This window comes from Ambystoma mexicanum, chromosome 4q (assembly GCF_040938575.1).
Source record: "Ambystoma mexicanum isolate Mex_15411 chromosome 4q, UKY_AmexF1_1, whole genome shotgun sequence".
NCBI classification, from domain to species: Eukaryota; Metazoa; Chordata; class Amphibia; order Caudata; family Ambystomatidae; genus Ambystoma; species Ambystoma mexicanum.
Genome location: NC_090928.1, coordinates 857,904,811 through 857,928,698, shown reverse-complemented (window position 1 = coordinate 857,928,698; position 23,888 = coordinate 857,904,811). Strand labels below are relative to the sequence as shown.

The 23,888-nt window shown below is 48.2% G+C and overlaps 1 protein-coding gene across 2 annotated transcripts in view; it reads right to left on the bottom strand.

Moving 5' to 3' along the window:
* LOC138468025 (fibrillin-2-like) overlaps positions 1–23,888 on the bottom strand; it is a 691,910-nt gene that overhangs the window by 242,639 nt on the left and 425,383 nt on the right. For both annotated transcript variants that reach the window (XM_069608420.1, XM_069608421.1), the window contains 2 exons: positions 13,972–14,124; positions 13,399–13,577 (listed from right to left, as the gene is read on the bottom strand). In XM_069608420.1, coding sequence (XP_069464521.1) covers positions 13,399–13,577; positions 13,972–14,124 — 332 coding nt within the window. The remainder of the gene's footprint in view (positions 1–13,398; positions 13,578–13,971; positions 14,125–23,888) is intronic.

The following is a 23,888-nucleotide window of genomic DNA, read 5'->3' as shown; positions in this document are numbered from 1 at the left end:
CCAAACATGTGTGCTCACACATCTGCATTTGGCCTGAATGCTTACCCACACATACACCATCCATGTGTCTCACACATGAAAGGACTTGCATGTGTCAGCCTCACAGCCCTGTACATACACATCCATACATGGCCCTACAAAACCACATGTACAAACCTGCACACTACTGGCACACCATCACACGCACAGCTTCCAATCAGTATGCATGTACACTTACAGCTCGACTCCAGACGGGTCTTACTCTCAAGGACCTGGATGTGGAGCGCTGGGCATATGCGTTCCAGGACCCTCATCTGATGTTCCGACAGGTGGCCCCGGTGCCCCTTAGCATCCACTGCCTTCAAGATGCACCGGGCCTTGTTGAGGGTCCTGGACCTGAAGTCCTCCCAGCGCTTCTTGACATGTTGGAAGTCGCGGACTGCCACCCCCTCCGCATTGATGGCAGTCACGATGTCCGTCCAGATTCGAGTCCGTCCTTCCTTGTCGGCGGCCGACCTTCCGAAGAGTGCATCATACTGCCCCAGGACTTGCTCCACCAGGACACCAACTTTGGTGGCAGTGAAGCTGGTGGCCCTCTGCCTCTCTGGCTGGGGGTTGCCAGTGGTGCCAGATGGTGTAGTGCCCGACATGGCAACCCCAGAGGCAGGTGTGGGTGGGCAACTGGGTCCTGGAGCTGGGCTGTGGAGCGATGGAATAGCAGTCAGGAGTCTTCGGTTCCAGCAGGGGTGGTCACAGCAACAGCACCCCGGGCTGACGTGCAGGCAGCAAATGGCAGGGCACGTGGGCAGCAGGCAATCAGGCAGCAGCAGATGGCAGGTGGGAGCGTGCTCGGGGCTGTGGGGGGCAGTAATTCGGCCTTCTGGGCAGGAGCGTGGTCTTCCGTGTGTGAACACGTGGCCAGCTTGATACGGAGTGATTTGGCATGTGAAAATCTTGCACGTCAGCGTGTAATTCGAGGAAAGGCCCTTAGCGCGTAAGCGCGTCAGCGCACGTACGCGATTTCATTGGACCAAAGGCCCTTAGCGCGTAAGCGTGTCTATGACGTGACACACGCGGGTGTTTCCCTCATAGCACGTGATGACAGAGCACACGTGGAAAAGCTGCACGTCCGAGTGTCAGCGCGTGTAATTGGAGGAAAGGACGCGTACACACGTAAGTGACGTGTACGTGTGGGCCGGTTTAAAAGGTATGTGTAGAACGCCATTTTCTTGTACGTGCTTTTCGTGGAGAGCGAGTGGGTGAATTCTGTACTTCTTGTCGGTTCACACGCGATTACTTCACAGCGTTTCAAGTTCGTACTCCTTGTTACCTCTGACAGCTTTCATTTTTCTACTTTTTTTGGGCCTGTTTCCTCAAACAGTGTTCACTTCTCCTTTTGTCTTGTCTCCTCAAACAGCGTACAATGCTTCTTTTGGTGGGGGTGTTGCCAACGCGCACACGTGCGTATTTTTCACGTTCTTATTCCAGGCAGACGGTGAGTTCCGCACATACTTAGCAACTGTGCTTGCCCCGTGTGTCGCACTCCCCTTCAGAGGTCATGTAGGCTGCGTGTACTACGCGTACGCTTATTTTTGTGTTTCTGGGTGCCACAGCGTAGTGAGGGTTCATTTTCCCACGCACGTGGTCTACGAGGGGTTGCGTGCACGTTTATTTTTGTTTTTGGGCAGCCTGTGCGTTGCGTGACCCGTCATCTTCCCCTAGGGGTCACAGACAGCCTTGCTAGAACACTAGGGTATGAATTCCATTTAGTACCCTACCCCTTTCACCCCCAATTGCCCAGGACAATAGGTTACTGCTCCTCCCATAGCACAACAACATCAGTGCCATGGTTGGGAGGCGACCAAGCGGTAAGGGAGGCAAAGGTGGCCGATCTTCAAAAGGTGGACGTGGTGGGCGCGGTAGGGGATGTGGCCAGGATTTGCAGGGTGCCCCATGACCCCCATGTGTGGAGGACCAATCAGGGACACCCATGCTCCCCCCCATGGTTGAGGGAAACGCGGCTGAGACCATCCCAGCTCAGCCCCTGTTGGACCAGCCCATTGTGGCACCTGGCCTGGCACAGGATGACTCCCTGGCTGACTTCCAGGTCAGCAAGTCTAGGCCACGTGTGGCTGTGCAAGTTGTCACCAAGGCACGTGAATCTGGGGCAGCTATGTCATCTGCTGCCCCAAGTATGCAGGGTGGTGAGGCTGCAGGGGCAGCTGCAGCTCCATCCGTCCCAGCTCTGACTCTCCCAGCCAGGACAGTGTCGGTCCTGGTCCATCATACTGATGTTCCCCCTGCCAACATCACATTTCAGACAATGCCTGCACCAAGTCCTATGGTCAATGTGCATTCGCACACTCCAACAACCGAGTCCGCCGGTGATTCTGCCCCTACTGACCAGAGCGGCGTTAGCCACTCTGGCTCCGCTCCACCTTCTAAAAAGAGGAAGAAGGGTGCTCTGGCATGACAGGCTGAGACCCCAGGCACGGCTACACAGCCTTGCTTTAATGACGCAGAGCTTAATGCACTTGTGAGCTATGTGTCGCAACATAGCCACGAAATGGTGGTTACTGCAGGGTCCAAGACCACACCTGGTCAATGTAAGGAACACTGGCAGACCATCGCCAACCACATAAGTGCCCTTGGATTTGTGAGGCGCTCAGCTGATGATTGCTACAAGAGGTGGAACGACCTGAAACGCAGAGCAAAGGACAAGCTGGCCTCAAATCATGCCGCTACTCTGGTGACTTGCGGTGGGTCTCCACAAGACGACAACAAACTCACTGAACATGAGTCTGTTGCTGGGACCTTCATCACAGAGGAACAGATCCGAGGTGTGGGAGAACTACCTGATTACGAAGCATTGTCCGGTGAGTGCCCATGCATGTGTGTGTAGTGCATGTGTATGTATTTTGGGTGACGGGTTCTGATTGAGTGCCAGGTCAGGGTGTGTACTCCATAGTGTTATGGGTCACCCATTTCCTTCCTCACATGGGATCACGTGCCTTGTATTTGGCTATGAATGAATCCCCTCTGCCTACAGTATCCTATTAGGTCCACAATTGTGCAGTTGACCTTGTACTGCCATCTTGCAATTACATTGGTCAGAATTTGTAAGTGTGCCTTCAGGATAATATTTTCCACTCTCCCCTTTTTTGCTAGACATTTGTCAACCATATTGTGACATATATTATATGCTTCGGTCATTGTTTACTGGCCACACTGGGGCAATGCTTTACCTGGTTATGTACACAATGAGACCATTCAGGCTGATGGAGTATTGGCCAGCACAAATGTTTAGATGAGTGTCTGTTTGCATGTGGAAAATGACAGATGTTTCCTGCGATGTCAATGTGAGGAAAAATAGATCAGCCAACTATTACTGTATTCTTGTACCTTGCATGTGTTGCAGTGAGTGGCACATGTGTACTTAGTCCCAGTATGTGGCATTTTTCATGTCATCATGTCCATCTCACATAGATGGGTGACAGTACTCAATCCGTGACATATGGCTGTACTTGTCAAATGTACCATGGCTATGCTAAATGCCATCTGTGTGCTGCCATGTGTCATGTATGTGTATTGGACTTGCCACTCACAGGCCAATGTGTGATGGCAGTGCTACCCAGCATGCAGCAAATGTGTTGCTCTCCCATATTGGTGTCATCACTGTCTGCCTTTTGCCTCCCCTTACTACTCAGTGACAGTGCAGGCATGGGAGAGTTATAGTAATGTGGGACATGTGTGAATCATGTACTGGTTCTGTAGCTTAACAGGCCTATTTGTGTGCTATGGTGCTAATGCCTGTTTCCATTTTTTCTCTTTCATGTTTTTGCAGGGGATGACGCACTTGATGCTGTTGAGGTTCAGGAGATGGTGCAGACCCAGGAGGAATTCCAGGCACGACCGGGCACCAGCGAGGGACGTGGTGTGGTGGTGGGTGAGAACCCAATCCTCCTGCAGACCATACTTTCCAGGGGTGTCTCTGGGTGCACCTCCCCAGACCTCTATTCAGGTGCTGATTCGGATGATGAGACCTATGTGCCGTTACAGGTAAGTGTTTATGGCAGGGATTCTGTTCTGGCCAACCCACCTGCACCAGGGGTAGATCCCTCTATGGGGATGTCAGTGTTGGTAGAGGCGCCTTTGGCGGTTACGGATGCAGGGTCACACTCCACAGCATCTGATCCTGTTCCTGGGCCAGCAGATCAGAGGGGGAATGCAGTCCTGCAGCCTCAGGCAGTGCCAGCACAGCAAGGTGCACATTGCCTTGCCCCAAACAGGTGTGGTGCCCATCGACGCGGTGGCCGTACGCCACCAGGCAATAGCGTATGGGAGAACTCCATGTACGCTATGGCAACCCAACAGTCAGCATCAGTAGAAATAATGGCTCAGGCAATGGAGAGGGTGGCCACTTCCATTATCCCCCCTGAAAGGCAGATGGAGCAACTACAGCAGGCAACAGACTCCATTTGCCAATCACACAGGGAAGACATGTTGGCGTCCAACAGGGACCGACGGGCGGCACTGGAGACTCTGCGCCAATCCATCTCAATAGAGTCCCAGGCCCACAGGGAAGCCCTGAGTGAAGAACTCCATAACCTCAGGCAGACTCTTCTTGAGCTTGAGACTTCCGCTAATTTTAGGGCAGAACAGCGGCTGGAGCACCTCACAAGTACGCTCTCAGCTGAGATGCGGGCAACTCGGGAGGAGATCCGGGCTTCACGTCAGGTGTTGCATGGGGATCTCCGCACTATAATCCTCCAGAACGAGACCTTCCAAACCTGCATGCTTGCTGCCATGGAGGACTATACCAGGGCTTTGCATGGGCTGCCTCCCATAGCACCACCACCTCCTGATGCAGCAGCAGAGGGTCATGAGAGCGACGGCAGCAATTCTCCCACATTGGCATAGCCGTGCAGGCCATGAGCCCATGGAGGTGTTTTTTTTTTCCCAACATCCACACAGGTGGCTGTTGGTGCACACCCTGTCCTCGGACCTCATGGGTGGCCTCACCCCTCCCCCGGCCCCCACATGGCCATTTTTGATTTTTGATTTTTGATTTTTGATTTTTTTTTTAAATAATTTGACAGTGTGTTGCCTTGTGTGGCTCCCGTGGGCATCCACTGTATTCCGGCTGGGCACATGCAGGCTTGTCCTGAGTTTGGGTTAGATGCTTGGGTTCATGAGACACACACCCCTCCTGCTTCCCGTTTCCATGGGCTTGCAAAGGGTGTGACCAAGTGACAGTGATGTACACAGTGACGTTGGGCTCCCATGAGCTGTGTGGGCAGTCTGTAGTCAATACTGTGTAGACATTCCTTGTGTATCTTGTTGTTCTATTGTACACTGCATGGTGTATTAATGTATGATTATGCTTCCATGTCTCCCTCTGAATTTGCAGGTTCATTCCTCATGTCTTCACAAGGCCGTCTACTTTGGAGATGGAGTTCATGTTTTATGAAGTGCACAGACCAGTTTTGAAGGCTGCAAGACTACAGTTTGAAGGGGGTGATGTGGTGGCATATTCAGTTTGTATGACTACGACTACTTTAACTTAGCACTGTCATGTTTTAGAAATGTTTGAACTTGTCTAGATGCATTGTTTAGTTGGTAAGTATTTGGTCATGTGTGTTGTTAGTTCAACATTACTAGGAGCATATTGTGTGTGTGTGGCCAGTTTCCATTAGGGACACTGTACTTTGTGACACTTGTGTCAGGTTTTTGGGATTGCTTTGTTTGCTCTCACATAGCATGACATGCCATGGTGTGTTGGGTGGCGGTGCTGGGGAGGGGTTGGGTGACATGGCACTGTTCTCATGTTGTATTTTGCAAGGGGGTCATGCATTTAGCAGCATATGTGTCTTTTGATGACACAGCATTGGTGGTGTTTCTGTAGGTAGGGATGCACACATTGTGACACTTCCAGGTGACCAATCTCAGGATGGTATGGTTGTGACAGTTGACTGTCCCTCATGTCATCATCATTGATTGTCAGCTGGTATGTGGCAGGGCTCTGTGCACTCCACAGGGGTGTGATTCTAAGTGAAGTAATTAGCCACCAGCTGTGTTCGGGCTGCCTCACCCGGTGCCCTTTCCCCTCCCATGCGCAGCGGGCGTGCATGTGGTTGGGGATGTGGGGGCACCACCATGTCCACCGGCAGGCCCCGGCGTGTTGCAATGTTGTACAGGACACATGCTGCCACTATGATCCTGCACACTACTGCAGGAGCGTATAACAGCTGCCCACCAGAATGGTCAAGGGAGCGAAAGCGTGACTTGAGCACTCCGAATGTGCGCTCCACTATGCCCCGGGATGCAATGTGGGCTGTGTTGTATCTTACCTCGGGTGGCGTGGTGGGGTTCCGAATTGGCGTCATCATGTGGGTGCTCAGAGGGTAGGCACTGTCCCCTGGGGAGGTGGTGATGGGTATCATTAGTGGGGTTGTGACATTACTCAGTATCTGGCATGCATGCATGTGCTGTGGCATTTATACTCACCAAGCAGCCATGTATCGCCATGCTGCCCGGCTTCTAGGTCCCGGCTTAGCGTTGACATTCTGTAAATGAAACTGTCGTGGGTGGACCCTGGATAGTTGGCATTTACTGAGGTGATGATTCCCTTGGCATCACATACTACCTGCACGTTGATGGAATGCCAGTGCTTGCGGTTTCTATAGATGTGCTCTGATGCCCTGGGGGGATGTAGGGCCACATGGGTGCAATCAATGTCACCTAGGACTTTTGGGAATTGTGCCACCCCGTAGAAATCCTGGACGACAGCTTGCCTTTCTGCAGGTGTTCTGGGCAGATATATGTGCCTGCGCACTGATGGGCATGCAGTCATGATGGCCAAGACCTGGTGTAGGCAGCGTGACTGTGTGGCCTGTGACACCCCCCCCCCACTATGGCACTTGTCCGCTGAAATGATCCGGTGGCCAAAAAGTGCAGTACATTGAGGACCTTCTCCAGGGGGGTGAGTGCTTGGGAGCAGAGGGTGGGTGATGTGAGGTCATCCTCCCACTCACTGACCAGGTCGAGTATTATCTGAGGTGGAAACCTGTACCTCCCATACACCTGGTCATCAGGCATGCCAAAAAAGGCTGGTTCTGGGTGTGAAAATTCTGGTCCTGACTATCCTCCTCCTCCTCCTGCGGTATCCCACGACCACTGCTGCTAGGAACGGTATGTTCATCCTGGCGTCTGAGCTTGCTTGTTGTTTGCGCGCACTTTTATGCTGCGCGGGTCCACGTACGCCTGCTTCCTGCTGGCGTACGTGTTTCCGGATTAGCACGTCTTTTTTGGCACGTGCGTGTGGGCATTCCGCGCACTTGCCTCCTGTACTTCCCCGCCCACCCCAGATTTACACGTACCCCGCTCGTACAGGCCCAGTCACGTGTAAAACTTCACGCGAGCCCAACTTCCCGCGAGCCCAACTTCCTGCGAGCCCCTGAAGTACACGTACCCCGCTCGCCCAGGCACAATCGCGTGTGAAACTTCCCGCGCACCCACGAAATACACGCTATTGTTGACACAACGGGTGTCCGTGTTTGTCGCGTACCCCTTTGCACGTCATTTGTCCTGGAGGGCCACAGTATGGGAAATTCATCAGAGCTGTATATACATGCTTTTTGATAGCGCACATTTTTTTAATGCGCAGGGACGCTACCGCCTGCCTTCGTGTGGCGGACATGTGTTGATGTACATAGTTGACTTTTGGTTTGTGTCATGGAATCGCCATTTCACTGCTGGGGGGTGGGGGTGCTGGGGGACATGAGTGGGGGCCTGCTGGCAGGTGCCCTGCACTGCTGGGGGGTGGGGGTGCTGGGGGAAATGAGTGGGGGCCTGCTGGCAGGTGCCCCTGACTGCTGGGGGGTGGGGGTGCAAGGGGACATGAGTGGGACATGAGTGGGGGCCTGCTGGCAGGTGCCCTGAACTGCTGGGGGGTGGGGGTGCAGGGGGACATGAGTGGGACATGAGTGGGGGCCTGCTGGCAGGGGCCCCTGACTGCTGGGAGTGGGGGCCTGCTGGCAGGTGCCCCTGACTGCTGGGGGGTGGGGTGCAGGGGGGCATGAGTGGGACATGAGTGGGGGCCTGCTGGCAGGTGCCCTGCACTGCTGGGAGGTGGGGGTGCTGGGGGACATGAGTGGGGGCCTGCTGGCAGGTGCCCCTGACTGCTGGGGGGTGGGGTGCAGGGGGGCATGAGTGGGACATGAGTGGGGGCCTGCTGGCAGGTGCCCTGCACTGCTGGGAGGTGGGGGTGCTGGGGGACATGAGTGGGGGCCTGCTGGCAGGTGCCCCTGACTGCTGGGGGGGGTGGGGGTGCAAGGGGGCATGAGTGGGACATGAGTGGGGGCCTGCTGGCAGGTGCCCTGCACTGCTGGGGGGCGGGGTTGCAGGGGGACATGAGTGGGACATGAGTGGGGGCCTGCTGGCAGGGGCCCCTGACTGCTGGGGGGGTGGGGGTACAAGGGGACATGAGTGGGGGCCTGCTGGCAGGTGCCCCTGACTGCTGGGGGGTGGTGGTGCAGGGGGATATGAGTGGGGCATGTGTGGGGGCCTGCTGGCAGGGGCCCCTGACTGCTGGGCGGTGGGGGTGCAATGGAACATGAGTGGGGGCCTGCTGGCAGGTGCCCCTGACTGCTGGGGGGTGGGGGTGCAGGGGGACATGAATGGGACATGAGTGGGGGCCTGCTGGCAGGTGCCCCTGACTGCTGGGGGTGGGGTGCTGGGGGACATGAGTGGGGGCCTGCTGGCAGGTGCCCCTGACTGCTGGGGGGTGGGGGTGCTAGGGGACATGAGTGGGACATGAGTGGGGGCCTGCTGGAAGGTACCCCTGACTGCTGGGGGGTGGGGTGCTCTGGGACATGGTTGGGGGCCTGCTGGCAGGTGCCCCTGACTGCTGGGGGGTGGGGATGCTGGGGGACATGCGTGGGGGCCTGCTGGCAGGTGCCCTGCACTGCTGGGGGGTGGGGGTGCTGGGGGACATGAGTGGGACATGAGTGGGGGCCTGCTGGCAGGTGCCCCTGACTGCTAGGGCGTGGGGGTGCAGGGGGACATGAGTGGGACATGAGTGGGACATGAGTGGGGGCCTGCTGGCAGGGGCCCCTGACTGCTGGGGGGTGGGGGTGCAAGGGGACATGAGTGGGGGCCTGCTGGCAGGTGCCCCTGACTGCTGGGGGGGTGGGGGTGCAGGGTGATATGAGTTGTTGATCATATTGCAAGGTGACATGTGCCTTGGCTGGGGGGCATGCCCATGGTGGATGGGCTGCCTGCGGGACATGACCAGGGGTGCAGGGTAGTCCCCTGTGGTGTGGGCTGCCTGCAGGGGTCGTGGAGGGGGTAGAGGGGACAACTGGGGGGACCCACACTGCCAATTCACATGTAGGACTCCCCGCGCACCCCCGAAATGCACGTTCCCCGCTCTGACAGCAAAATTGCGTGTGAAACTTCCTGCGCACCCCTGAAATACACGTACCTAGGCCAATCGCGTGTGAAACTTCCCGTGCACCCCAGATTTACACGTACCCTGCTCGCCCAAGGCCTATCACGTGTGAAACTTCACGCGAACCCCTGAAATACACGTACCCCGCTCGCCCAAGGCCTATCACGTGTGAAACTTCACGCGAACCCCTGAAATACATGTACCCCGCTCGCCCAAGGCCTATCGCGTGTGAAACTTCCCGCACACCCCCAAAATACACGCACACGCTATTTTTCACACAGCGAGTGTCAGTGTTTGTCGCGTACCCCTTTGCACGTCATTTGTCCTAGAGGGCCACAGTAAGGGACATTCATCATGGCTGTATATACGTCCTTTTTGTTAGCGCACATTTTGGCGCACATTTCTTTCATGCGCAGGGACGCTACCGCCTGCCTTCGTGTGGCGGACATGTTTAGGCCTGTGCGCGTCTTTGCCCGTGCGCTGGTTTGCCCTATTCGATTCCATGAATACTTGTTGTAGGCGAGCGTGTGGGCGTTCCACGCACTTGCCTCCTGTACTTCCCCCGTGACACCCTCATTTTCACGCGTTGTTCCCCATTCCGCGTGTCATGCCCCGTGTTACGCCTACTTTTGTTGTGTGCGCCGCTCTATGTGCGCTTTCGCTGTGCGCTTAGTGCACGCGGTTTGAAGACGTGTGCGCCACACAGTATTTTGGCGCACATCCTGGGATTTCCTCGCGCACGGACTTCCATGAATCGCTGTGCGCAGGTTTCGCTGTGATTTTCGCACTGGCACTGCGAATCGCACGCTTTCGCACGCTTGCGCCGAAAATTTCAGCGAATATTATTTCCATGAATCGACACGAAAATATTTACATTTCTCTTTTCTCGCAGGGTGGGTGCACACACTAAATTCTTAAAGGAGTGGGCAAAGGGAGCATACAATGAGTTTATAAGTCTCTCCTCTCTTACAGAGATGGGGCACACACTGGATTTGTATGGGTCCCCTCTCACGCAAAGGTTGATGCACACACACTGAAAGTTTACATTGCTCCTCTCTTGCAGGGGTAGAAACACACACTGGAATTTGCCACCTCTCCTCTCTCGCTTTGGCAGGGACATACAATTCATTTTTACATCTCTTCTCTCTCGCTAGGCTGGGCGAACATATTGAATTTTGTATGTCTCTCTGCTCACACAGGGGTGAGAGCGCAGGCTGATCTTTGATGTCTCTCCTATCCCACTACAATTGGGACTTAGACTGATGTTTTATGTATCTCCTTTTTCACAGGGGTGAGCACACACTGCATTTTTAAGTCTCTCCTCTCACTGGGATGGGGTCACATAGTGAATGTATAAGCCTCTCCTCTCGCACAGTGGTGGACTCATTTTGTACATCTCTCCACACTTAGAGGGGTCGGTGCGCACACTACATTTTTACACCTGTCCACACTGTGCAGGCACCCACTGAATTTGTATGTCTCTCCTGTCTCGCAGGGGTGAGCGCATGCACTGAATTGCTTGCCTCTCTTCTCTTGCTGGAGTGGGTGCACACATTTATGTCTCTCCTCTCTTAGTGTTGGATGTGCACACTACATTTTTAAATCTTTTCTCACTAGCTGGGGTGGAGGCACACACTGAATTCGTAGATCTCTCCTCACTCGCATGGGTGCGGGCACACTGAATTTTTATGTCTCCTTTCAATTTGGGTGAGTCTACACACTTAATTTTTTCTTCTCTCCTCTATCTCGAGTCGGGGCCCACATTGAATTTATATGTCTCCCCTCTCTCACAGTGGTCGATGCACATGCTACATTTTTACTTCGCTCCACATTTGCAGGTGTGAGGGGGACACAGTGAATGTATCTGTCTCACCTCTCTTACAGTGGTGGATACTTATTTGCATGTTCTCTCCCTAGATAACTGAATGGTGCACCGCCTTTCTAAAAGAGGATAGAGTAACTATGCAAATGTTTCAGTGAGTGTCATATTATTCCATTCCTATCCAGAAGAATTCCATTCTGACTCCTGTAGGATGCCTTTTTTTTTTAAATGTCTACCCTCAGTTGAATGTTTCTTCTTCAACACCCACAACATTACAGAAAACTACATTGAAAAAAAACACTTAATGCCACTTTTTAGGTATTTATTTGTGTGATTTTCCCACGTTTTGATCTTGTATACATTTTTCATAGGAGAAAAATGAAAACAACATAAATAGCCCACCTCCAGAATGAAAAGAAAAAACATGTTCACAGTTCCCCCGTGCCACGCCAACACAGCAAAACACTCAGCTTTTTCAAATGCACTCAGGATGGTGCTTCACAAAATCATGCCCTACACTGGACATTATCACCTCACACACCAATTCACTTGCTGAATGTGATCCTTCACACTAGGCAAAATGTCCTGATTTGAGGGAAACCGTTGTTCATGGCGCTGACCTCTAGAACATTGATTATTTCCCTGACACACCTGGGATTGGCCTCGCCCTTTTGTGTGGACGGGGCTTGCTCACTGCATGGACAAGCCTGCACTTATGATGGTGTTACTGTTCCCCAGTGTCCTTGGAGATCCCTGCTGCAGTCTCAACATCAACACTAACATAGGTTTGGGCTTGGTGGAACCTGTACACATACCAGTGCCAAAAGGATGATGGGAAAGTGGGGCTGTCATCCTGCTCTCCCTGTACTTTTAGCGGGACTCCTGGGCCTTCCTTGAGCCCTCACTTGGCTTGGTGCCTACACCTGACTCCTGTAGCACTGGCTTCCTACCTCCTGACCCTTGCAATACGGAATTGTACGATCGGACCGAAAAAAAGTTCCAACCGTACACAAAGTCTGATAAATGCTACCATCAAAGGTTCAAACACCAAATGTTCGAACCTTTGGTGGTAGCATTGTAGGTAAGTATAAAAAAAAAAAACTGCGGGGACACCCCGGCAGCACACCTAAAAAAAAGAAAAAAGAAACGGGGGCTGTGGGGGTTTCCCCCGAAGTGAAAGGGAACTGGCGCTGCAGGGACGCAGCGTGTAAAAAAGGTAAGTAGGTTTTGTTTATGTTGGTGGTGTGGGTGGGGGTGTGGTTATGTAGGGGTTTTGAATGCGTGTTCGCATGGGAAATGTGAGAACCTTTTGTGGTTCGCACATTTCTCATGCAGACTTTTCCATCGCTGACTTTTCCGTGACTGAAAAATTACGCAGATCCTGCGGTACTGGCTGCCCTCCTGACACCAGCAACACTAGATGTACCAACGGCTCATGCTCCTCCACCCTCCATGTCACCACAGTTCCCACCATAATTCCCAACACCATAATCATCATCATCACCACCACCAAACCCACCAACATCGGCACAGGCAGGACCTGCTGAAGGACACAGATTGCTTGTGTGCCTCAGCATGAGAATGTTGTGGAATTCTCCCTCCCCTTCTTCAGATTGCAAGTAGGGGGACATGAGATCCCCATGCTCCTGCACAGACAGCACCAAAAAAGAGGTTCTCATAAACAAAACACAAATTCATGTTTTCTTCTTTAAAAAAAGAAAAATGAAGAATTCTCACCTACAGAAAAAATATCAAATGTTTCCCTAACAAATATGGCTTCTCAAATAAACTGACATCAAAAGTAACAACAATAAAGGTTTTCCAATTAAAAACAAAATGTTTTCAAATCCAAAATAAAAACACTCTGTTTCAAAAGAAATATAATTCTTCCATCTCCTAAAAAGTGTCTCTCTTCCTCCAACTCCTCGCGTGGATCAGCCCAACCTCGCCTTCCTGCAGACCTCAACCCACAATGGAACCAGGAGTTGCTGTTTCACAAATGTCACTGTCATAGGTATATTGTATAGTGAAGTCAGGCAGCTAAAAAGGACCCTATCTTAAGAGTGAGGATCCAGTATCACTAAACCTCTTATAAAAAAAAGGGTATATGCAAAGTTTTCATGTGCCCGATGAAAATGGGGCTTACCAGAAAATGTCCATTGTGATGAGTTTCAATAATCCTGCTGTAGTCACATGTTCCTCCATTAGCACAGGCACACATTTTTATCACTGGGGTCAGTACGGACCCAGTGCTCCCATCATTGACTCGTATGGTCAACTTGACCGGGTTCTTGTTTTGAGGTCTCCAGATCAGCAAGCCATTATCTAGTGAGCCAAAAATCAAAGGGTTTTATGAAATCATCAGGCATGAAAATCCCAGTCTGAACAGTTGCCATATAAATAAATTTGGAGTTGTTCAAATGTTTTTAAGAATTAGGCTTATTTCTATCTTGCATCGTAGAAGTTCTGCATTTATTTGTATATCACTGTGGTAGTGGTGGAGGAAATGCAATGTGTATGATAGATTCATTCAACAGGTATCCTCAGAAATGTTCATTTGATCTCACATGGACATACGACAAGGGTATTCATTGTGGCAGTGGAAGAAGGAACTGATCGTCCCAACCAAATAATAGTGAATCCGCAGATCATTGTAATCTCTAAACATGGGACCGAGGCACAGGATGTGTGTTCACTCATACACGCATAGTATTCTCACCTTTTACAATTGATGCCCCAAGGGGAACTGGGCTGACCAATGAATAAGTGATGGTGTCATTGTTCGGGTCCATAGCAGAACACGATACATTTGATGAAACATTTACTTGAAATTGAAGGACATCAGAACTGACAATCACAGGTGGGCCATCTCCTGTCAAATTAGAACACAAAAAATAGGACATATATTTTATTTCACTGTCAAGAGTTGTACATAAACAGTGAATCACAGCTGCCAGAAACTAAAAACGTAGTTTTCTGAACTTCTAAAGGGATAATTATGTGTCACAGAGAGCGGTGAAAGGGCTACTTGGTTGCAGGGAATGCTTGGCCGGTTCACCATGGCTGGCTATCTATCCCTGGTATGGGTTGTTCGATCTTTCTCCCCCCGCCATTTCTTCTGGGGACTGGAGTCCTAGGGGATACGCAGAAAGAGACTGGCCAGCATTGTGCAAAACAGGAATGGGACAAAAGAGGTGGTACATATTTCAGACATGCAGGCACATGAAGAAGTGACAGGGGCCCTCGCAAATCCCATTCAATGCCTCTGGGGAAGTAATGGTCCTGGCTGTGACAGGTCCCCATCCCCTCTTGACTGGATCTTCATTGACATGTCACAAACAGCAGACCATTCATTGTCAGGCGCAAAGTACATTGGAAAAAACTGCCATCCACCTTGAAACTAACATCCCAAAACCTGCTTTCATTCTGTTAGCAAAACCGATTTTCAACTAGTCATTTGTTGGTCATCTTTTCCTGAAACTGCAGTGAAGTTCTGAACCAAGAGGTGGTTCACTCAACAGTGTCGGTTAAAGAAATGATCTAATTATCTCACTCACTCACATCGCCCCACTGCTGGTACTTCCTCTTGAAGTCTTCTTCATCACAATTCAACATAAAAAAGCTTTGATATAATGAAGAATCAATGTTTTCATAACAACATAGATCCATACATCCTCAATAACCACACAATAATGCACTATAATTATCCTTTAAGTTAGTTTACCATCAATTGAGCCGCTGAGCGGTCCACGTAACAGGGATCAGATATCTGCCCTCTGCACATCACAGATATTTCACTTAACTGCAACAACACCATAGAACGACAATCTCTGCACTCTGCCTATTACAGATATTCCGTTCACCTATTACCGGGCTGCACAACAAAGTGGCCATCACAATGCTCAGAGTATTACGAACTGGGACAGTAACTGTGATTATGCTATTGCCTAGATCCGGCGGATACGTAAAGGGGTGGGGCATAAAACTGCTTTTATGTTTTTGCACACCTGTAACGACTCCCCTGTGAAAAAGGAAGACAGTGGTTGGCATGATGAACCAGGTAAGGCAGAGAGCTATGGAGGGGGAAGGAGGATAAACTGGGGCATAGGAAACAGGAAAGTGTGGTTTGTTCATGTGAGGTCAAGAGAGGAGAAGGAGCACTAGTAGACCAGGTGGAGGAAAAATGATGCAGAGGATTGTGGAGGAGGACTGCTGAAGGAGTGAACAAGGTGACGCATTGTTTGGTAGGAGAAAGTTGTACTTGGGTTTTGGTGTTTGTTCTAGGTGTATTCTTGTGGCTAAAAGAGGGCGGGTAGGGAGTGAATGAGAAGGTTACTGAGAAAGCGGAAGGAGAGTGACCGTGGGAGATGGTGTGGGTGGACTGTAGTAGTAGTGTGGAAAGGGAGTGCAGAAGCATTATTCTGGAGAGTGGAGTGTAGTAGTAGCAGTAGTGTGGAGGGGAGACAGTAGTGGTAGACAGAGGTGGGGAAAATGGGCAAGAGTGGTAGAGAGCGTGAGACAAAGGAAAGTAGGAGGAAGACGGGGAAAAGAGTAGCAGGAAGGTAAGGTAAGGATTGAGCATCATGAAGAGGAGTACAAGTGCACGGAAAGGAAGAACCAAGTGGGAGCCTGAGAGTCTGGAAGGTGTCTATCCTTAAATTACACTCTATTGGGGACCTGGGTCTGGGACCACCTACATTGTTCCCATAGAGAGATAGTTAGAAAGCGTGTTTGCCTTTAGGCCATGACTGTAAGGCAGACAGAATATTAGACAGTAGGGGTTACTGATCTCTAGATACCATCCTGGTGTAGAAGCGCACATGGGAAGGAATGGCCTGAACTAGAAGAGATAGAGAGGGGCGTCCCTTAGTGAGTCCCTTTACGTTTCTTCTAATAAAAACCCTTGAACTGTCTTTGAGAGTTGGCGTGTTATTTGGGCCATCTGTAACATGTCATGGAGAGAGCAGTTGTAGCAGAGATGGAAGTTAGGCCTTTCATGGATGACAGAAGTTTCTGTGAAGGGCTAAAATGGTGAATATCGTTGACTAGATATAAATGGGTTCCTTTTGTGGACATTTATTTAATCTATTCTGATTAATTGTAATGCATTCCTGCACTTCTGTAGAGCATGCCCCATACTTGTTTACATAGTAACCTCTTTTTTGTAAAGCCCTTCCGCTGCACCCAAATGCTTGGTCTGCACTCAATAAATAACCAAAATAAAATAAATACTACTAATACATATTACTAGAAGCCAAGGAAAGGAAGCTCTGAGCTGTCATAACATGGGTCCAAGAGAATGTCGAATATTTGTGTTCTCAGTGAGTTATAAGTTATCTGTAGTGACAGCTGGAAAGCCGCAATTAAAGATATGAGATCATTGTAGGTGTGAGTTTATGAGAGCACCACAATGGTGGCTATGATGGGTCTATCAGATTTTATGAATAGGGGCCAGTACACATTTCAATTGTGGGATATGAAATAGATAGGGTGTCTTTACTCTGTTAATTTGAGAGATGAGTGCCATGGTCAAATCAAACCATATACCATAGGTATGCACTGGGGATGAACCGAGACTGACATAAGGAAGGCCAAAGAGGAAGAACATTCTTGGTAAGTCTAGCAGGCCAAAAAAGATGATTTCAGTTTTTAATGCTTAAGCTGTAGCCAGATGACCATGATGAAGTTCATGATGGTTGTCAGGCAGTTACCAAATGTCATATTAATTAGCTTTGAAATTGGACAAAGGGATATAGTGCTATGTATTTTCAACCAGGTAACATCATTTAGCCTCGCTGTGCAGATGGAAAGGGTCAAGCTCCTGGCTTAGTCAGTTTCTAATCCAATCCACAGTGTACACACACTTGTGCATTCACATATGGTTACACATGCTGGTGCTTTCTGTTTAGTCTCAAATCACTGATCTACAATGCTGACTGATCCTGCATCTTTGTCAGCATCTGGCAAAGATGTTCATCATCTGGTCATGATCCCATTGGTGGAGTTGGTTGTTGTTGTTGTAAACTTTATTTGGATATTAAAATTCATCAAAGTTCAGACACATAATAGCTAGTATTCCATATAATAAAGATCCATAGACATTATATCCAGTATACATTTCAAATGATAAAATACATGCACCAGGTAAACTATAGTAATATAAACAGAAGTGTCTGGTTCATCGATTACTAATATATTTTAGTAAGTTATCCCTTCTTCTCAAAGTTGATCTCATGTAACACAGTTATGTCCAAGCCACCGGTGGAGTGTCAACTGATAATAAATAGAGCAGTACAGGTCTACATTGTGTAAAGCCCAGGTTCCTAAACATTTGTATAATAGTGTTGCGCTGCATTTCTCGATAAACTGGACAAACACATATAAAATGCTATAAGCCTTCAATGCAAGAGGGGAAAAACTGGAAATTTCCAGCATTAACCCCCCCCCCAAGTTCAACCAATCATGTTTATGACTTCTTGAGCAAGTTTGAAGATCTAGCAAGTTCTCTTGATTCTCTCTCTATTACCATATACTTGAATACCTTTCCCGAGATCTCAGTGCCACATCTACTATTTATGTTGGTTGTATTTGTAAAACATGATCACAATTTATTGTATTTAGCAGAGGATGTCTAGTTTGGTACTTTCTGAAAGTAAAATATATCTTAAAATATGATGTGTTAAAGCCACCTTTGGATTGGTCTATACTCTGTCCATAAATTGATTGGTTCAGTACATAATTCATCCTCCGGAAATGGAAGTGCAACTTCGCTGTAGACAGAAAAGTTAGAAGAAGAATCTGGTAAGCCATGTACCTTTTTCAAAACAATATCGTCTTAGCCCTGAAGTGATGGTATGTTCGACAGAGCCCACAGATCAGCCCCATATCTAGTGTTAGCCTTAGCTTTGGCTTTATAAATCCTGAGTATCATGTCAATCCGGTAGACTTTGTAAGTATTGCTAAACTGGGCGATAGCACCAAAAGCCTGTATACATTTTGTAACTTGCTTTTCGAAGTGGCTAGCACCAGTAACTCTCTAAGAGAAGGAAATACTCAAATAATGAAACAAAATAGTAAGACCTGGGGGTTGATTCCTCACATAAAAAGTCACTAGTTTAGAAAATAGTTTTGCTTGTCACACAGACCATAATTTGAATGCATTCACCCCCAAATCAAGGTTAACCATGAAATCACTGTAGCAATTAAAGAGGGGCTGAAGGGAGTTAGAATTTCCTACAATTTAAACAGTATCATCCATGTATACAAGTACTGGGATGTTAAAAACACCAAAATTAGGGTTATCCGCACCACAACCAAGATAGGAATTATGCCAATGGTCGACGTATAAAGAAAACAGGAATGGGACAAGGACACATCCCTGCCTCTCTCCAGTATTAACTGTGAACTCAGTCTGAGCACTGCCCATCATTGCCAGATTGAACACATGCGTTTATGCCAGAGTGGAGTAGGGTCAGAATCTTCTCCATCCTCTGGGCAGTTCAGGTTTCTGAGGCAGCCCCAAGGTTTGGCCCTATTAACCTTATCAAAGGCTCTGCTCATGTCCAAAAACGCTAAGAAGATCATCTCTTTTTTGATAATAAGCAAGTATATATGACAAGATATAAGTTTAAAGCATAACGATCTGTTCCCAGACCCTCATAGGATCCGAGTTAAACGCATGACAAAATGTTCTCCGTGTCCATCCATGTTTCTAACCTAGATAAGATGACTCTATCAAATATTTTACATTGAGAGTCTAATACAGAAATTGGCCATTAAGCAGCAGGTATATATCTAGGTCCTTCCAAATAGAGTGGAAAGATAATAGCACATGTCCAGAATCTGGGAACAACCCACTGTTCATCATGTAGTTAAAAGTGTTGAGAAAAATGGGACCTAATGCTCTTCAAGAAACCGAAAATGTTCAGCTGGGGTGCATTAGGACCGGGACTTTTATGTAAGGCTTGTGAGCAGGTAGCCTGGATATTTTCTGATATAGTGAAGTGAATTTCAAAGCCTCTAGAAACAGTATTTGTCAGATATTTAATTATAGGTATGATCTGTCCAAAATTACATAATTTGGAGAAGTGGGCAATCCACTCATCCTATGGCACATTTGGTATCAAGCTGGGTACTAGCTGGACCTGTTGAGACCCCTCTGAGTGAAACAAATTAAACTGATTTAAAGCTAAGGGACTAGGGGCGACGGGGACACAGAATACAGTCACTGAAATTAGACACTATGTTCCACACTTTCAAAACCAACAGAGAGGTCCAGCAGACGAGCATGGTGTGAGTGCCATTATTAGCTGGTTGCCGGGTCTCATCATATACAGACGGGACAGCCACCTCTGCTGCACAATCTGTGCAGAATCCAGATTGGAAATCGTCTAGGAGGGAGTGGTTGATGATAAAACCCTATCGTTGGTGAATGGCAAAGGACTCCAGGACAGCTGCAGGAGAATGGCGATAGACGTATACCTCGCTAGATCATGAAGGCAATGTTTTTTAGGTGGGTGAGCTATATAGCATGTTTTCAACAGTCTGGAGGCAGAGACAATGTTAAGGCAGGCAGGTACAAAATACATTTAGAGTAGATTGAGTTCCGAGGGGAGGATGGGCTCCACCACTGTTGGAGACGTGCTTATAGAAGAGATTAGAGAAGTCACTTGGAAGGTGGGGAGAAGTTAAATGGGTTTCTAGCAAAGGGGTAGTAAGAACGATTTTGGTCTTGGCAGAGGTGGCTTTTTTCCAGAGCGAGAGGTGAAGTGAGATCATGACCAATACAATACAGTTCTTTGTTTTTTTGGGCACTAGCAAGGATCGTATTTGTATCGGGAAACAAGTTGAGATCTGAAATTGGTAGAATGCGAATATTCATAAATGATAAATGATCGTAGATGATAGGAGGTCGTTCTTGCTCCATTTCCTCATCAAAGAACTGGACCTTGATTTGAGTAACCTCTGAATATGAGTGAACACAGGGAAATTACGCATGTTAACTTTATTTGGGAGCGATTGTGAGTTGAAAATGTTGGTGGCTAAAGAGTTTTTATCATGTAGCAAAGGCGTTACAGGTAAGGGGAGTATCATTGTAAAAAAGGAGGGAGCAGAAGTTTGTTTAGAGATGTTTTTAATGGGCCAAAAGAAATGTGTGCCTAAAAAACCTAGGGAGGCGGACTTGGTATGCTTAATAATGGAAGATTACAGAGGTCACAGGGAAGCCATGGGGAGGGGTTAGCCGTGCCTCTAAAGAGTGTCTGATTCGCAGTGTGTCCTCTATTGTGAGAATGGCATAATAGAGGAAGGGATAGATGTGTGCAACACAAAGAGGAGAACGTTTTGGTAATTTATTTTCTAAACAGTCCATATTCAAAATGAAATTGTTCATACACTAAGATATGGTCAGGGGAACTAAAAAAAGGAGTAAGAGAGATGTGTATTTTTTCTAAGTGAGGTAATTGACTCTTACTAAGTCATCATTTGGGCAGAGACTGGGCAGTATAAATGTCTGTTCATCCCTGAGCGTATGCCCTGACGAATGGACACAACGTCATCATTGTGTTCATTGTTGGCTGGCAACACTGAAGGTCAGCTGAGAATGCAAAGGATAGAGAGCTATTTGGGGAACTCCTGACCCATCTGAGAGAGAACAGTGGGCAGACAACCAATGATTCAACTTCGGCATGTGTTGATAACCTGTGTGTGACTGAACTTCAGGGCTCCTGTGTCTTTTCTAGTAGGTTGTGGAGGATATGATGATCATACAGGAGTGCAATGGCCTACTTTATCAGGATTTCCTGACCCTCCATATTGTCATGGAAATCATAGAGAGACAACAGGAGTTTCTCTTCAATGTAGCACTCAAATCATTCCGGAGTGATATCTATTCTACAGGCTCATCTGTACATACATATGGCAACCGTGAATCAAGGACTTGAAGGCAGATGCCAGACAGAAATGATCCTTTGAAATTGACCTTCAAGGGAAAGTAAATATTCCGTGTCTAGTTGGATGAATTGACAAGAATGGTGTGAGTGTGGTGAGCTGTGCCTAGGGAGTGCTGTCATAACTATCTATCTATCTAAAGGTTTTTTGTACAGTGCCACTCGCACAAAGGCCTCCGGGCGCTCACAAGACTCACAAACATAAACACATAAAAAAGAAATGCGTGAGTTGAACCACGCAATTTAAGGGACACACTTTTAGGGAAACCTGTGGTCATGTGCCTATATTAGTCACACTCAGACTGATGTCACTGTTGGAACACAGGTAGCCTCTTATGATTACTGGGGTTCCACCTGTGTCAGTTGGAAGGTGACCAGCCTGCGTGGTGGGGTGCAGCGGTGTATCGCTGTCCCTTACCTGCCATCTGTACGTCTTCTCTCATCATATATGTACCTGTGACCGCTGCGAGTGGCATAAAGAAGGAACCCACAACTACATGTGCAGCAGTCTTTATTACAATATAGTACAGCCCTGTACTACCCACAACAGATGGACTATGAAGGTAGAAAACATACACTTGTGTCACAGTCCAAACTTAAGCCATTTATGAGTTTCTTCCCTCTGTGTTGACGAGCATGTTTATGTTTTGCTAGTTAGGATGAGGTCAATTAAAATCCCATCCTTAGTTCCCTACCGACCTGCGACCTGGCGCCTGTCTATGCCGGGGTCATGCTGCAATCTTATCTCACATTGAGGGTCATCAGTTGTCATTTTTCGATACTTTACGGAAACCTTTATCTCGTGCTCGAGTCCTGGATGTTGACCTGCTCACTGACACCATAGATTTCCTCCAGTTACCATACTATTAAGGTGCCCCGATTACTCCTTTTCTAAGAAGAAAGGTGGACATCCTGGCTCTAGCAGAGAAAGGACCCTCCTCGTTCACAGAGAGAAATAGGGATAAGGATTTCACTGAGTTCTGTTACTTTACTTTGAAGCTTCTGATGACCTGAGGCTGATTCTGGATCTAAAAAGTTTGAACAGGCATCTGTTCCTTCACACTCAGGATGGGGACACTCCAGAGAATTGTGCCTTTGTGTTGCCATAGGAATTCTGGTGCATCCTACTTATGCAGGCCATATGTCTTCATTACACTATGCAACAACCATGCCAGAAAGTCCTTTGTTTTGCTGTACAGAGTTCCCATTTGTAGTTCTCAGCTTTAGTGACCAGACCCAACGCTTTCCCCGCATTATTTCTCACCAGGTGATTGATCTGCTGTTGAGGATCATCAATGACAAATATATATCATTCCACGCTTGCCTTTATTACTGGCGGCTGTGTCCTCCATCACTCGTTCAGGTAATAGAGGGTACAATGGCGGTTTACAGACTACTCGAGCATCCTGGTCTTCTATTAAATGTAATGACCTGGCTGTTTCCTTATCGTACATGGAATTCATATTCAGGGTGGAAATGGGGTAGCTACTCAGCTGGAGTTGAGTGCTCATACGTTCAAGGACTTGCTTTGGGAACTACTTCGGAGCCAAATGATCTTGAAGCTCCAAGGACACCGTGGTAATTGTTCTTTTATAACGCGCTTAATACCAGAGACCAGTTTCTGAGAGCAAGACCGGAATTCGAACTTGTGTTGCTATGCGTTGTCTTGCTTCCAAGACAAACGCATTACCCCTGAGCTATCCTTCCGGCCCATGATCGCCTGAATGTCTTTTGATCTCATGGGCATGTCTACATTTCAGGCCAGTGGTGTCTCATGCTCTGAAGCATTGGAGTTCAGCTCCTCCAATTACAATCTAGAGATACCTGTTCCTCGGTCTTTCAGATTTATTCCATGGCAATAATCTTGAAAGTATTTTTCAAACTCTCATTTCTTCCATGGTTTGGGCATAGACTGCAAGTAGTTAAGGTTGGGATGGCGAAGAACTGTTTTCATGTTTGTTGCACTGGTCCAAGGCCAGTCACCTAGACTGGCACTGTGATAATAATCCCATTGGAAGGAGTTGGCAGCAAAGTTCTGGGCTCTCTTTTTTGCCTTTGAACAGAGGGTGCATTGTGCAGGTTAACAGTACTTACCGATGACCTACATCAACCAACTTGGGTGGACACTCTCCCACTCCCTAGTAGCACATGTATTTCGCTTTCCTCTATAGTTCTTTACGGTAAACATGGAAGCAGATACTTTTATCAGGGCCTTTTCCATTACTTTGTATATCCCTGAGGAGTTTTACAGGAGATTGCACATTCTTTGGCTTTCGCTTAATTGCCTTCCATATGAATGCATCGCTTCTCAGGTTTTGCAACATGTCTCCATCTCGGAGGCAAGGATCCTTGGGTTTCTAGGGTTGGCTTTATGGCCAGAAAGCAACAGTACACATGTTTTCACCCTGGCCATTACCTGCTATGCTGAACTGGTTGCCAAGTAACTAGTAACTATTTTGTAAAAATGTAACAGTTATATTTGGCCTCTTTTTTCAAAATGTAAGCATTCCTTCACTGGTATTTGATTGGACTACGGGGACGAGCACTAGTAAGAATTGCAGATCACTGGTTTATTGGAACTCTAAACAAACAACATGGCCACCATACTAAATATAAAATTGCTTAATGGGGTATGTCTTCTCGCTCGACTATTCCTGGGTTTTCTGTTGTGGAGAAATGTAATTTTTGA